The sequence below is a fragment of the Prunus dulcis genome, chromosome 6 (genome assembly GCF_902201215.1).
Source record: "Prunus dulcis chromosome 6, ALMONDv2, whole genome shotgun sequence".
In the NCBI taxonomy this organism is placed as follows: domain Eukaryota; kingdom Viridiplantae; phylum Streptophyta; class Magnoliopsida; order Rosales; family Rosaceae; genus Prunus; species Prunus dulcis.
Window position 1 is genome coordinate 22,535,345 of NC_047655.1, and position 13,853 is coordinate 22,549,197.

The 13,853-nt window shown below is 38.3% G+C and overlaps 4 protein-coding genes across 4 annotated transcripts; 3 read left to right on the top strand and 1 right to left on the bottom strand.

The window, feature by feature from the left end:
- Positions 1-56: 56 nt before the first annotated feature.
- On the top strand, positions 57-782 carry LOC117630477 (vegetative cell wall protein gp1-like). Its single transcript, XM_034363185.1, has one exon. It carries the CDS (start codon positions 57-59, stop codon positions 780-782), a length of 726 nt encoding a protein of 241 aa, XP_034219076.1.
- A 585-nt stretch (positions 783-1,367) lies between these two features.
- Positions 1,368-3,292, top strand: LOC117631253 (V-type proton ATPase subunit G-like). Its single transcript, XM_034364294.1, has 4 exons — positions 1,368-1,557; positions 2,002-2,094; positions 2,516-2,616; positions 2,862-3,292. The coding sequence occupies exons 2-4, from the start codon at positions 2,007-2,009 to the stop codon at positions 3,003-3,005; spliced, it is 333 nt and encodes a 110-aa protein (XP_034220185.1). The 5' UTR covers positions 1,368-1,557; positions 2,002-2,006; the 3' UTR covers positions 3,006-3,292.
- A 3,028-nt stretch (positions 3,293-6,320) lies between these two features.
- On the top strand, positions 6,321-9,388 carry LOC117631250 (serine/threonine-protein kinase-like protein CCR1). Its single transcript, XM_034364290.1, has one exon. It carries the CDS (start codon positions 6,757-6,759, stop codon positions 9,082-9,084), a length of 2,328 nt encoding a protein of 775 aa, XP_034220181.1. The 5' UTR covers positions 6,321-6,756; the 3' UTR covers positions 9,085-9,388.
- Positions 9,389-10,947: 1,559 nt separating this feature from the next.
- Positions 10,948-13,372, bottom strand: LOC117631251 (putative serine/threonine-protein kinase). The gene is made up of 6 exons (XM_034364292.1): positions 13,082-13,372; positions 12,863-12,978; positions 12,534-12,750; positions 11,989-12,226; positions 11,731-11,881; positions 10,948-11,632 (listed from the first exon to the last, which is right to left on the bottom strand). Exons 1-6 carry the CDS (start codon positions 13,152-13,154, stop codon positions 11,291-11,293), a joined length of 1,137 nt encoding a protein of 378 aa, XP_034220183.1. The 5' UTR covers positions 13,155-13,372; the 3' UTR covers positions 10,948-11,290.
- Positions 13,373-13,853: the final 481 nt, after the last annotated feature.

Sequence of the window (13,853 nt, forward strand, 5' to 3'; positions counted from 1 at the left end):
CCATTCAGCAGCAGAATTTCACATTCTGAATCTTACAAAACAAAAAATCCTTAACCATGGCATCAGCTGAGCTCTCCAAGCTATGCATCTGCATTGTCACTTTGCTCTCTTTGGCAATGCATGCTATGTCTGCACAAACGCAATCCCAACCCACTATCACAAACGACGTCAAGCCTACAGATAAGCAGCTCATTTCCCTACCTGCTTCATCTCCATCTCCATCTCCTTACCCCGAAAACCTGGCTCCCGAAAGCGGAGGCTATGTGGTCTCTTTACCAGAACCAGATTCGTACAATCCTCCACCACCACCACCACAAGAACCTTACATTGAAGCCTTGTCCCCTGAAACTCAAGATGACCAGCTTCTCCCTCCAGACTACTCTCCCTCCCCTGCACCTTCCCTCCAAGAATACTTGGGTGCTTCCGATCAAATCACAGACTACCCTTCTCCTCCTCCTCCTCCTCCTTACACTGAAGTTGAAGCTCCTGAAGGTTACTCTGAGACTTACAGTCCAGTTCAATCTCAAGCACCTGCACAATCTTCAAAGCCGGGCTCTAATGAGTTGCCCTTCAACTACAAAGCTGACGACGAGAGTGAGTTTGATGCACAAGATTTTAATGATTCAGATGAGACTAAGAACAGAGGAACAATGGTGGGTTTTGTTCTTGGGGCTGTTTGCTTGGTTGGGTTGGCAGGTCTTGTGTACAAGAAGAAGGATAAGAAGTACACTAAGGCAAAAGCAGAGTATGAGTATGAATTGACTAAGAGAGAGGATGCTTGAGCTTCTGGCTAGCTTGGTGCTACATGCAACTTCCATAGAGGCTTCAATTATATAGTCTATAGTTGATCATCAAGTTTTGTGATTGAACACCTCCTCAACTACTTGTATTTGCATGTATTATTATCAATTCTTACATAATTTAATTTTTAATCTAAATCAAAGGATTTTTTTTCATATATATTAAGAATAGTCCATATACTGTTCCAAACACTTCATACCGATTATCAATTTTCAAATTCCATCACTATCATTCTCAAATTCTATTCAGCACATTAATGTCATTCTAGAAGTCAAACTATGCCTAATTTTTTCGTCAAAGTTAAGAGTAATACCGTCAAATTAGACAATTTTATAATTTTTTGTTAGCAAGAACAGATCTTACTTACCACAAATTAATTTTTAGTCACAATAGGTTTGGTTCTGTTCTTTAGATAAAAAAAATTTTGAATTTGTGCGTGACGCCAAAAATTGGAACTTTTTAATTCGCATGAGCATGGACATGGAGATTAGATGATGAACACGTGTATAATGTAGATAAGTTCGGAAGCTCAATTCTATTGGGAATTGGGGGTAAAAAGACCTAAAAACCGAAAAGGGTATGTCCAAACGACACCGTTTACCGACCTGAGTCTTGGCCTGGTCTGGTACGGTCATCTCCGTTTATACATACACGAAAAATCTCTCGCATCTGTGCCCCCGCTTTTTTCTGAATCTTTTCACTTCAACTTCTCAAACCGGCTTAAACTCTCTCTCTCTCTCTCTCTACTCTCCAAAGGTACTGACTTTACGTTGCTCTGTCTGTGCTTTCGTTTTGTGTGAATTATTTTGACCCAATTGTCTTCAATTTGTTTGTAATTATTATGATTATGCACTAAAATCTCTTGAATTACTTTTAGGAATCTGAGAAACTCCGATCTGTTTGTGGTTACTTGAAACAAATCACCCAATTCACGTTACTGGTCTGAGTGCTTAAGTCGGTTGCAAGATTCTTTGTGTTCATTGATTTTTCAGTTTAGGTTGGATCTCTGTATCCAAATAGGAGATCTATTTAGTTTTATGCATGAATTGGGTAAATCAGATGCTAAAAAAGATAAGATTTTTCTGAGTACAATTGTTTCAATGCAAGCAACTGTTTTTGTGTGAATTTATGTTGTTGTTTCAGAAGATTTTTGCTTATTGCGTTTGGTTTAGTGTTATAATCAACTGTTGTATGTTCCAGAAAGTATGGCATCCAACAGGGGTCAAGGTGGAATTCAGCAACTGTTGGCTGCAGAACAAGAAGCTCAACACATTGTCAATGCTGCCAGAAGTGGTATGTTTTCCTCTTAGATTTACTTTTTCTATTATCTGTTTGTTTCCGCATTTTATTCGCAAACTTGATGCATGAATTTCTGGGTTTGCATTTTGCAAACAAAAGGGACTTTCTATTTGTTGCATTGTTTATGACTTGGCCTCTTGCGAAGTTGTGTGGAAGGATGAATTCTTGATTTTAATCGGAAAAGTTTTATGCTTCCAACTTCCCTGTTGGAAGATATTTCTTGTTGTCCATGATGTGGTGTATCACGCATGGTGTTGTCAAAATATGAATCAAAAGCGTTATTTGGGGGAAATCATGTATGAATTTGCAGTCCTAATACGTTTTTTTAAGGGTTATTAGATCGTAAGCCAAAAATTAGCAGTTTGAGTTGCTTCCTAATTTCTTTGGTGGTTGGTTTTCTGTTTTCTGTTGCTAGCAAAAATGGCTAGATTGAAACAAGCTAAAGATGAGGCTGCAAAGGAGATTGCTGAATACCGTGCCCAAATGGAGCTTGAGTTCCAGAAGAAAGTTGCAGCGGTATGTGTATTTTGGTGAAAGCTATGCATTGAATGTTCATTAGGTCTGGCATTCTAAGTTTTCCAATGGCTTGGCCATGTCATTTTCATATGTGCCTTGAAATTTCTGGAAATTGAACATACCAATTATAAATATCTCCCCCATAGTCTTTTTAATACCTTAAGCTGTCCCTAGACTTTTGTTGTGGATACATCTGTGCTAATTCTGCCCTTTTGCTCCTGTGTTTTCACACGGCCACCAAGCAGAGCAGTGGAGATTCAGGGGCTAATGTGAAGCGTCTGGAACTTGAAACCGAGCAGAAGATCAAGCACCTCTCGACAGAGGCCGCAAGGATCTCAAGTGATGTTGTGCAAATGCTTCTGAAGCAGGTAACGACGGTGAAGAATTAATCCCATTGATCGCACAAGTGTAATTCCAGACTCTTGCAAGTGTTGTATTCTTTTTGCCTGATTCATCCTGGTCTTTAGACTTGTGGCGTTGTGGTTGTTGCTATCCGGGGATTGGTTATTTTAGTATGTGGTGGATCACTTTGTTCAGCAAATAAGCTTATAATATGTATCATGTTCAGAAAACAATAATGTTGCAGAAATTGTTGGGCCTCTAGGAGTGAAATCCAATGTTTACAATTGTTTATGGAATTCTATGTTATTATTTAGATTAGTGACTTCTAGATGCATGTACCACCGGTTTGAACTTGTTCTGGATTTTATTTTATTTTATTTAAAATCTTTATTATTGACAGGGACGATAACATACTAAATTCACATACACTACATGAATGTTTGGACTTGAATTCAGAACTACAAACCACTACACTAATGGGTCATTTGTTGTTCTGAAATTTTATTTCCCATAATAACTCATGTAACTTTGTTTTCTTGAATAATTTCACCAAAGTTGTACTTTTCATCCATAAATTCAGAACTTGTTTGAGCCCCACTTTTTGAATGGAAGGGTTTGCTATATTAACCTTCAAGCTGGCCTATGTTTTGGTATCATTACGACAGGTTCAAAACAGATCCATCCATTCAAGAGGTTATGGCTAATGCCATTGAAGAATGATATGTCGAATCCAACCCACTATCCCAACTCAAAATCTAACGACTCTGAATTTTTGCACCAGAAAAGGAATACCAATAAAGTAATGCTTCATAATTCTATGTGGATATAGAATATTTGATTATCCAATCACTCAGGCTAAAACTATTGAGCTAGTGAAGTAGATTTTCTATGACTTTGAGAGCAAAAAAAACTTTTCTCCCCACCCCAATCTTCTCTTCCATTTGCAAAAGAGAATGACGCTTCGTGAGGACTATCAGTATGACTAGATTTTTGGGTTTTGAAAATGCTACTATCAGTTTTGCGCAAACGAATGGAGCATTTTAGGCTATAAATGAATGTGAGTTCTGTTGTAGAACCCATAATGATTAATGGTTGAAAATCATCACATGCAAAAATGCGACCGATGGTAACACTCCTCTTTGGGTTTTCTTAAGAGATGCAGTAGTTAGGTGCTGGGAATATAATCACCTTTTTCTTTCTTGTACTGGATTAGAAGCACATAGTTGATTATTAATTTGATACTCTAAATGAAATCTTGGCATTGTGTTACAAGTACACTTAAATCTTAATAAAGAACAACCCATGTAGACCATACAGAGATACAATCTTAACTTACTGCAAAATGCAAACAAAGAAAATCTAAGATAAGGTTCAGGGGCATCATCTGCCACGGCAGATCACATGGAATGGATGGGTGCCAAAGAAGCAACTATGTCCCATTCATGTTCACCAAGTAAGCTGCCCCCATTCTCCATGCCCTTTGATTATTTCTTGTATTTTATTATGGATCTTGCTGCTTGAAGACTGTCACAAAATGGGCCATGGCTTAAAATGGGGATAGAGACAATTGCACAGTTAACATGGTGGCATCATTGGCAGGACCCACCATTTCAACCCTACAAAGAAAGATTTTATTTTTAATCTCTAATCGTGTCAGCACCGCGAGTTGTTTGTAGTTTACGTGTTATGATATAAATGGATAATAAATATAAATATAAATATAAATACATGAGTGATATTAAGAATAGTCATTTACGTACAACATGGTAAAACTCTAGTTTCAATTGTGTTAAAAGAGATCCATAAAACTTTTTTTTTGAATTCATATGTGGTACTAATAACAGTCATATATGTGTACACATAAATAACTATCAATCGTGAATATAATTAAAATCTACAATGTATAAATTAGATTTTTGGATAGAGCAGCAGATCGTTTCAAAGTCCCCACCTTACTGCTTACGGTACCAACAAGAATAAGTGATTTTGTAACAATTGGATTTGGAGACAAACCCATTGGGATTGTTTTAACTGAAACGACAAGAGGACGCAAATAATGTAGGGACTTGAAGCAAGTGTTTTTTACCAGAGACATTAGGGCTGGGGAATTCCAAATAGAGGCCAGACATATCTGACCTAGCAATCACGTGATATAAGATCACAGTTGAGAATTTCTAGGACATCTTATTTGGCACCAAATGTACCAGCACAAATTACGCATACAAAAAGCTCCAAATTTTCTGTCTAAAATTTGAACTCTCACTAGGATAAGTTCTTTAACACCCTTTTTTTTAATTTTTAAAATATTTAATATAAGCGATATTAGGGAAATGAGATTTTTCTCAAACACTGCCAAAATATTATAACTGTTCAAATGAGATTTTTCTCAAACACTGCCAAAATATTATAACTGTTCAAATTTGAAATCATTGATATGTAAATCAATACCCTTTTCCAGACAATTAGCTTAACACCCTTTTTATTTATTTATCTTGGTCAGGTAATTGGGTTGAATGGAAAAGCACATAGCAATTGGATTAATATAATATATTTGTCAAGTGGGCCACTTTCTCCATTACAAAATTGGTAAATTTCTTTCAACCAAGAGACCCACTTTCTTACTCATTGGTACTAGTTATGATTTTTAATAGCAGCTTTTCAATATGGTCTCATTCAATACATCAAATGCAGATCAAACACGATCTGCACATGTCTATTAGATCCTCCATTTTCTTCATTTTTGCATATTATCTTATTTCATGATGTCTTAAAAATTGTTTTCAAGTGTAATCTTATGTGTATAAGAGCTTGAACAAGATATTCTTAAACAAGTTTATCTTACCACTTACAAAGTAGAAACACAGCAAATGAAACAAGATTGTGCGGTTTTGTGCAATCTGCTTTGCTATCTGACTGATAGTGAAGTGAAGTATCAAGTTATCTATCTAAATAATTTAGTCAACTTGTGCTCCATATTAGATGCCACCCATGTTGGTGGCCTAATTATTTTATAAGAGTGATGGTATATTTTATAGAATACCAGAAGCATTTGATATAGGCCATAGTGGGAAGAGAGAAAATGAAGCACCGAAAAAGAATAGAGTGAAAATGAATAAATGAAAATCATGAAATTTGACCTCAACTATGTCAATATCAAGTATCAAAAAAGTTTTAAGGAAAACGTTGGGCAATGTCGATATCATAGCCGGTATTTAACACGAACATGAACGCTTTGATTCTAAATCATTGTTGACAATATAATTCGATACGAACATGACAATTCTAAAGAGGTGTTAATAACACGCATTCGAAACTAACATGGCGGATGACAGATTTGTAGCAATTGCTTCATAAATCACCAATTAAACAGCCAGCCCAATTTATATAAAGAAGTCAAGTGATTTCGATAGTCAAATCGCACCTCCCCCAACTTGTTTATGCATGTACCCGACAAAGTGGCAGACTAATCCTAGTTTAACGCTAACACAGTAAGAACACAGACTGATAGAAAACCCAATCTTCAAGCTTTTGAAGTAAACTAAAAGAAAGATGGAGGCAAATAGCATTAAAATATAGTCGGGCGCAGTAACTACTTTCAATACTTGACGTTCTAACGGTCCACAAAAACACTGTAAAAATGGCTGCCACACCCACGTTCTTTCATCGTCACCATCCTCACACTCACAGCTCTGACTCAACTTCAGCAAAACCAACAACACCATCACAAACACCAACCGCACCATGCAAGCTCACCATCAAACCAGTCCATGCTTGCGCTGATCCAAACCCAGGAAAACCATGCAAACCCACCAAGCCCTTTCTGGGTTCTCTCGCTCTGCACCTCCTCTGCTTCTTCTCCTGCTCTTATGCTCCACAACCGCATCTGGGTTCGGATCAATGGGCCCCATCTCTGCTTCTTTTGGCAAAGATGGCTTTTTTTGTGCCATAGACGCTAGTGGCAAGCAGGACGTGGTTTGCTGGGGAAAGAACAGCTCTTCATCTACTCCATCTTCGGCTTCTTCCTCGGCTTCGGCCTTTCTCAGCAACATTCCAGCGATGGCTGCCCTCTCGGGCGGTGAAGGCTTTCTTTGTGGCATTTTAGCGAACACGTCGCTGGCATATTGTTGGAGCTCCATTGCCCCAGGTATAGATCTCGTACCTCCCATATTCAAGACCACTGCTTATTCTCATATTGCTGCTGGGAAGAACCATGTGTGTGCCATTAGAGGGTCATATTACTCTGATCATGAGTTTGGTACAGTGGATTGTTGGGAAATTTTTGAAACTTGGAACAAAAGTTTGAGTTCCAAACAGAGCACTCTGTTTTCTGGCCACTCTATTAGCAATCTTGTGTTCAAAAAGGTTGTTTCTGGTGAAGGATTTAGCTGTGGTGGGGTTAGAGATGGAGGGCTTATTTGCTGGGGACCCAATTCTTCTAATCTAGGGGTTTCAGGTCCAGTAGATAATTTCACAGCTTTAGCTTCAGGGAGGGCCTCACTTTGTGGGATTTCAGATTTTGGTGAGTTGAAATGTTGGGGTGATACTGACTTGTTAGCTGGTTATCCAAATGGAACCCAGTATGTGTCTTTGGCAGCTGGTGAGCACCATTTTTGTGGGGTTCGAGAAGACAATCATGGAATTGAGTGTTGGGGGATCTTTAACTCTTCTTTGATTCCAAAGGCTTCTGGATTCGTGGCGATTGCTTCATCAGATTTTACTACTTGTGGGATCAGGGAAGATGATTTGGTGATTGATTGCTGGGCTGCTAATGCCTCTTCCTCACCACCTGAGTATGATCCTCCATTGGAATTGTGCAGTCCAGGTCTTTGCACTCCTGGTTTTTGTGGGGAAGGGAAGTTTGCTTTCAATGCCAGCATCCTTAATGAGGCTGATTTGACAAGCTTGTGTGTTAGGAAAGATCTAACCATTTGTTCACCTTGTGGGTCAAATTGTTCTGAAGGATTCTTCTTGTCCAGCTCATGTACTGAACATGCTGACAGAGTGTGCACAGCTTGCTCTCTTTGCCAAAACAGCTCTTGTTGGGATATTTGTGGGCTTCAAACACCACCAGAAATGAGGAAGAAGATTTGGCATCATGTGCGTAGGTTGGTGATCATATTTGGGTCTTCTGCTTTGGGTTTTTTGTTGATATTAGTTAGTTGGTGTCTTCTTCCCCGATTAACAACTTCTCGAAAAGAAGAAGGGAACAAAAAGCAGTTTAAATCTTGCATTGGGAAAGCAGAGTTGGAAGCTGACAATAATGAGGATTCACACCCTTTTCCATCTGTAGTTTCCTGTCCTGGAATGGCTCAAGTTTTCCGACTCTCAGAACTAAAAGATGCCACCAACGGATTCAAGGAGTTCAATGAGCTTGGCAGGGGAAGCTATGGCTTTGTTTACAAAGCTGTGCTAGCAGATGGACAGCAAGTTGCAGTCAAGAGAGCAAATGCTGCCACTATAATTCACACGAACAGTCGGGACTTCGAAGTGGAATTAGAGGTCCTTTGCAAAATCCGCCACTGTAATATTGTGAACTTGTTGGGTTACTGCTCAGAGATGGGGGAGAGGCTGCTTGTATATGAGTATATGCCCCATGGGACACTTCATGACCACCTCCATGGTGGGCTTTCTGCCCTGAACTGGGTCCTCAGGTTGAAAATTTCAATGCAGGCTGCTAAGGGGCTTGAGTACCTTCACAAGGAATTTGTGCCTCCCATCGTTCATCGGGATGTCAAGTCCTCAAACATTCTTTTGGATTCTGAATGGAATGCACGAATTGCAGATTTCGGGCTCCTTACATCTAATGACAAGGATCATAGTGGAGATTTAGAAAGTGATGTTTACAACTTTGGAATAGTATTGCTTGAGATGCTCAGCGGAAGGAAAGCATTCGACAGAGATTACACTCCTCCTAGCATTGTCGAGTGGGCAGTACCTTTAATTAAACAGAACAAGGCAGCTGCCATAATTGATCGTTACGTAGCTCTTCCAAGAAATGTTGAGCCATTGCTTAAGCTTGCTGATATAGCAGGACTGGCTGTAAAGGAAAATCCTACCGAGCGTCCTGCAATGTCGGATATTGCATCTTGGTTGGAGCATATTGTGAAAGATGGTTTGACCTTCTAATTTCTGAACCAGGTCGCCGGATATTCATCAAAGATGAATTGAACAATTTGTGTTACAACTGTTCCCGTAAGTACTGCTCCTCTGCAACTGTACATCTTACGAGCTTCTTGTAAATGAAGTTGGTTTGCTCCCTCTTTACTCTTTTTTCTTTGTTTCTGATTTTCCCTTAATCCTCACAAAGTGAAGGGAACACTATTTTTGTACCATTCTACATTAGTTTCCACATGCAGCTTTATTTAATAACTTTCCTTCTCATGTAAAGCATTGGAGATAAATTTTTTTAATGCTTGACCATGCCCTGAGATTCTATCATTTTGTTACAATGATTTCAAGCATCTGAGACCTCATTGCCTTTTGAGTGCTTTGCTATGAAGGTGATAATGTCCTGATTTAGATTTGTCAACAATCACCATCATACTTCTTAGATGTTTTTACTGCAAATATGCATTTATTGCACAAGAGGGAAATGCTTAATTAATCAATAGTTGAATTACTTGTCAAATATATGCTGTGAGTCGGATATAATTTCTGGTAACTGACATGCAAGTGGTGCAACATTTCGGTGCTCTCATTCGTTCGACGCATGTTTCTTGTAGGCACAAGAACACAGAGACTACACACATTACTAATTAAACCAGATGTAGAAGCTAATGCTCCATGCTACCCCCAAAAGGTTCTACTTTAAACTGCATCTTTCCTATCGTTGAATAGTTTGCCAGCAATTTTAAACAAAACACCTTGTAGAATTAAGAAATGTGAAAACTACAGTGTATTCTGAATTGAATAGATTGAGAGACCAATCTATGTCTAGCAGTCCCCATTTGAGAAGTGGGAATCCAACTCATCCAAGCACTCTAAGACAAATGAGTTTCAGAAGAGAAAGATAACCTTAACTTTATGATGCACAAAAGAATGAAAGATCCCAGAAACTTTATGGTAGCCTCTGAAAGATTTTCAACCTCATCCGTCCCTTTTCCATTTCAGCTTCTGTCTCTCTCTCGTAGCCCCACATTACTCGTGCAACCTTAACCAAGTTGAAGACAGATAGAAAAGGAAGTACCGGCCGTTCAGATGGAGTGGTTTGTTGAGCTCTGTTTGCTTTATGCAAGTTGCCAACTCAAAAGCTAGTTGATAGGTATATGAGCCCTGAGGAAATAGTGGGGAAAAAGTTAAAAGGGAGGTATATGAGGCGTATTTAGTCCCTTTTATAAGCTTACTTTATTATGCCTGATTTCAGCTATAGAAAATGACATCCACTACTATTTTTTTTTTGGTTATATTGGGAGGAAAGAAACCCCTTAGGGTTTCTAACCTGGGTGTCAAGCAGGGGGAAGGGGGAGGCCACCACTTGTGGTACCTGCTCTTGACATCTCTACTACTATTTAAGTACTGCTTCACATATATCATACTCAATAGCTTTGTGTTCCGTATTACATGTTTATGTTTTGAATATAAGTGATAGTCTAAACTAAAAGAATGAGATGATTTCTCATATACACACTACCAATGTGCCATGAGGTTGGAAGCTATTGCATCACATATCTATGTGCATGCAAATAATGGCATGCCTGGTTCCCTGTATGCCATCTGCTAAGCCCACCAGAAAACTGGCGGCCAAAGTGAATGGCATCCATGGAGCCATGCATATCATGTGTTATTTACTTGGGTAGATAATGGGACACTACATTATAATATCATTTTGTTGAAGTTTACCCTTCTGTATATTTCATTAAATTTTGCTTTTTCTTTTTGTTATATTTACTGCTATGATTCATTTTGGTTCATATTTAAACATGCTTCCTCAGCTACTAATGTCTCTGCTGCAGTTTATGAACTTTAGGCACAGTAAATAACAGAAACAGCTCGAGAAAGTTAAACACCTGAGAAGGTGGCCGCATTAATTTATTGGAGGTAATTTTGTACACATCTGTGCTGCAATGTACTATCAACAACAGCAAGAAACAAAGTAAAACTACCTCCACATCCCACAAATAATTAACCAATTTAAAGCCCAAAAAAAAAACAAAACAAAAAACAAAAAACAAAATTGGTTGTCTTGAGTTATATATCTACATGACTTGTCCAATTGGAGTTGGCGTGCAGATTATATATATACACAAAGACATCCAACAAAAAACAATGTATCTTCTGTAGGCTCACATGATCTTCCTGGGACAAGTTGAGAAAAATAAGCCTTGCAGGATGGTTATAAGGACATCACAAAGTCCTCAGATCTACTCTGGTTTTGCGTGCTACTGGCTGTGGAGGCTTTGGAGAAAGTGCTCTGATCACATGACTGCTGTTGCCCCATTTTGATTTCCATGATATCAGAAATAAGTCCCGGTTGTGAAATCTGAGAATCTTTTATGTCTACCTCACCAGACAAAATCTTAACAGCCCTTGACATTGGCGGCCGGAGCTTGGCCATCTCTTGCACACAAAGAAGGCCTAACTTTAAGAACCGGACGGCTTCATCTTCAGGAAAGTTCATTTGAAGTGTAGGATCAACTAATTGTACAAGATTACCGGCCTTGAATGCTTCCCATGCCTGCATATTCACAAACAACGTGGCTTCAGTTCTGCCTTATGACAGAATAAAAATGCATGGCCAAAGCGGGTAGTGATAAATTGCTCTAATTTGCTTACCTTCTGAACCAGGTGATGCTCCCCAAGTTCCAAGTCGAAATCCACAACTGCACGGCCGCTGACAATTTCTAACAGCAGTACTCCGAAGCTATAAACATCTGATTTTCGCGTCAAACGCCCGCTAATTGCATATTCTGGAGCAAGATAACCTCTTTTGGATTATTGTGAGACACCCCATTAGCATGCAATAGCATTTCAGATAATAATCCAAAGGCAGAGAAGCATGAAGCAAGAAGAATTTGGAATTTAACAACTTACATTGTCCCTGCTACACGAGTACTAATGTGAGAATGGTTGTCTCTTAACAGCTTTGATAAGCCGAAGTCACCAACTTTTGGTGTGAAATTCTCATCAAGAAGTATGTTACTGGCTTTAATGTCTCTGTGCAGAATGTGAGGTTCAACCTCCTCGTGCAGATAGGCAAGTCCTCGAGCTATCCCTAATGAAATATGCCTCCTTGCATCCCAACTAAATCTCATCCTGTTTTGCTCTCCACCTGTTAATCAACAAACATTATTACACAACTTGCCTAAAAATAATAGTCTTTCATTTGCATTCATTGTAGCTGTCAATAATTTTCTTCAGATACATCACAAAATCTCCTAAAATAAACAAATTAATATACCAATATGAGAAACTAAAGTATCCTAAAATCATATTCTTTCATTTGCATTCATTGTAGCTGTCAATAATTTGCTTCAGAAAAATAACAAAATCTCCTAAAATCAACCAATTAAAATACCAATAGTTAAAATGAGGATCATTAAGGTAATCAAATTTAGAAATTAGAAGCATAGGTTTACCAAGTAAAGTGTGTGTGAGGCTATTGTTTTCCATGTAATCGTAGACCAAATATCTGCCAGCTCCATCAACACAACACCCTTGAAGCCTAACAAGGTTTTCATGTCTGATTACAGACAGAGTAGACAATTCTGCAATGAACTCCCTCTCTCCTCTCATAGATTCAATTTCAGTGGAAAGCACTTTTATAGCCACAAGGCTGCCATCTCTAAGCCGACCCTTTAAAACTCAACCAAAATTTATCCCATATCAGCAAAACACAGCTAAATTACACACACAAGCTAAACTCAACCAAATTTGCAGAATTTCTGTTTCAGGCCAAGAAAAAAACCTTATAGACAGAGCCAAAGCCACCTTCTCCAAGCTTTTTTGAGGAATGGAAGCCATTAGTGGCAGACTTCAATTCCTTGGAAGAGAAAATTCTGAAGCTTTCTTGATTTTCTCCATCTGGGTATTTATCAAGTACAAAAAAGCAATCAAGAACACAGTAAAATCACAACAAAACCCAAGAAAAACACACAAAACACAGAGGCAGACATCTCATTGATACCTTGCATCCCGTTTTCCACGACCTTTTGAGGTGAGGAGAAGAAGCAACTTGTGCAGGGAATTGGGAACTTCATGTTGCAGCTTTGTATTTCGCCCAAGGTAAAAAAAGGTATGTACTTGAAAGCTAAAATCTTGAAAACGTTGGCCTAATTAAAATGGATTATAGTTTATAGAGAGTAACCCAAGAAACAATAAGCTTTGGGGAAAACAGAAATGGAGGACGCAGAATTATAATTATTATATTGCCCGCGGCCTTTGACTTCAGACTTTCTCGTAGTTTGAACTCAGTTTTCCATCAGAATTTTTATATTTCTTGTTGGGAAGGGGTCTCTGTCTGTCTGTTACTGTACGTAATTTGGCCTCACCCACATATTTGGTTGAAGTAAAATTATTTGCATTTATCATGGTTTAGTTAGTAACCAACTTCTATTATTAGTTTCATTAAATGGAATTTGGCCTTTTAATTATGTTTTAAATAATATCTTATGGACGCGGTATCAACTCAGGGCTAGTTTGGCATTGTTGTGTTGTGAAAATAATTGTTATCAGATTTGCTGTAAAAGAAATCAGCTGTGAAAGAAAACAGTTTGGCATTTGGTAAATTTTTTGTTGAAAGTGTTGTTGGTATTAATTTCCGCATAATTAGAAAATGATTCCCGCATAATCATTAAACTCAGCACTTCTTCAAAATTGATTAATGCATAATCAGAAAATAAAAGTACTTCAATAGCTGCTTTCCAATATAGATTTCTCTTACAGTAATTTTTAACAAT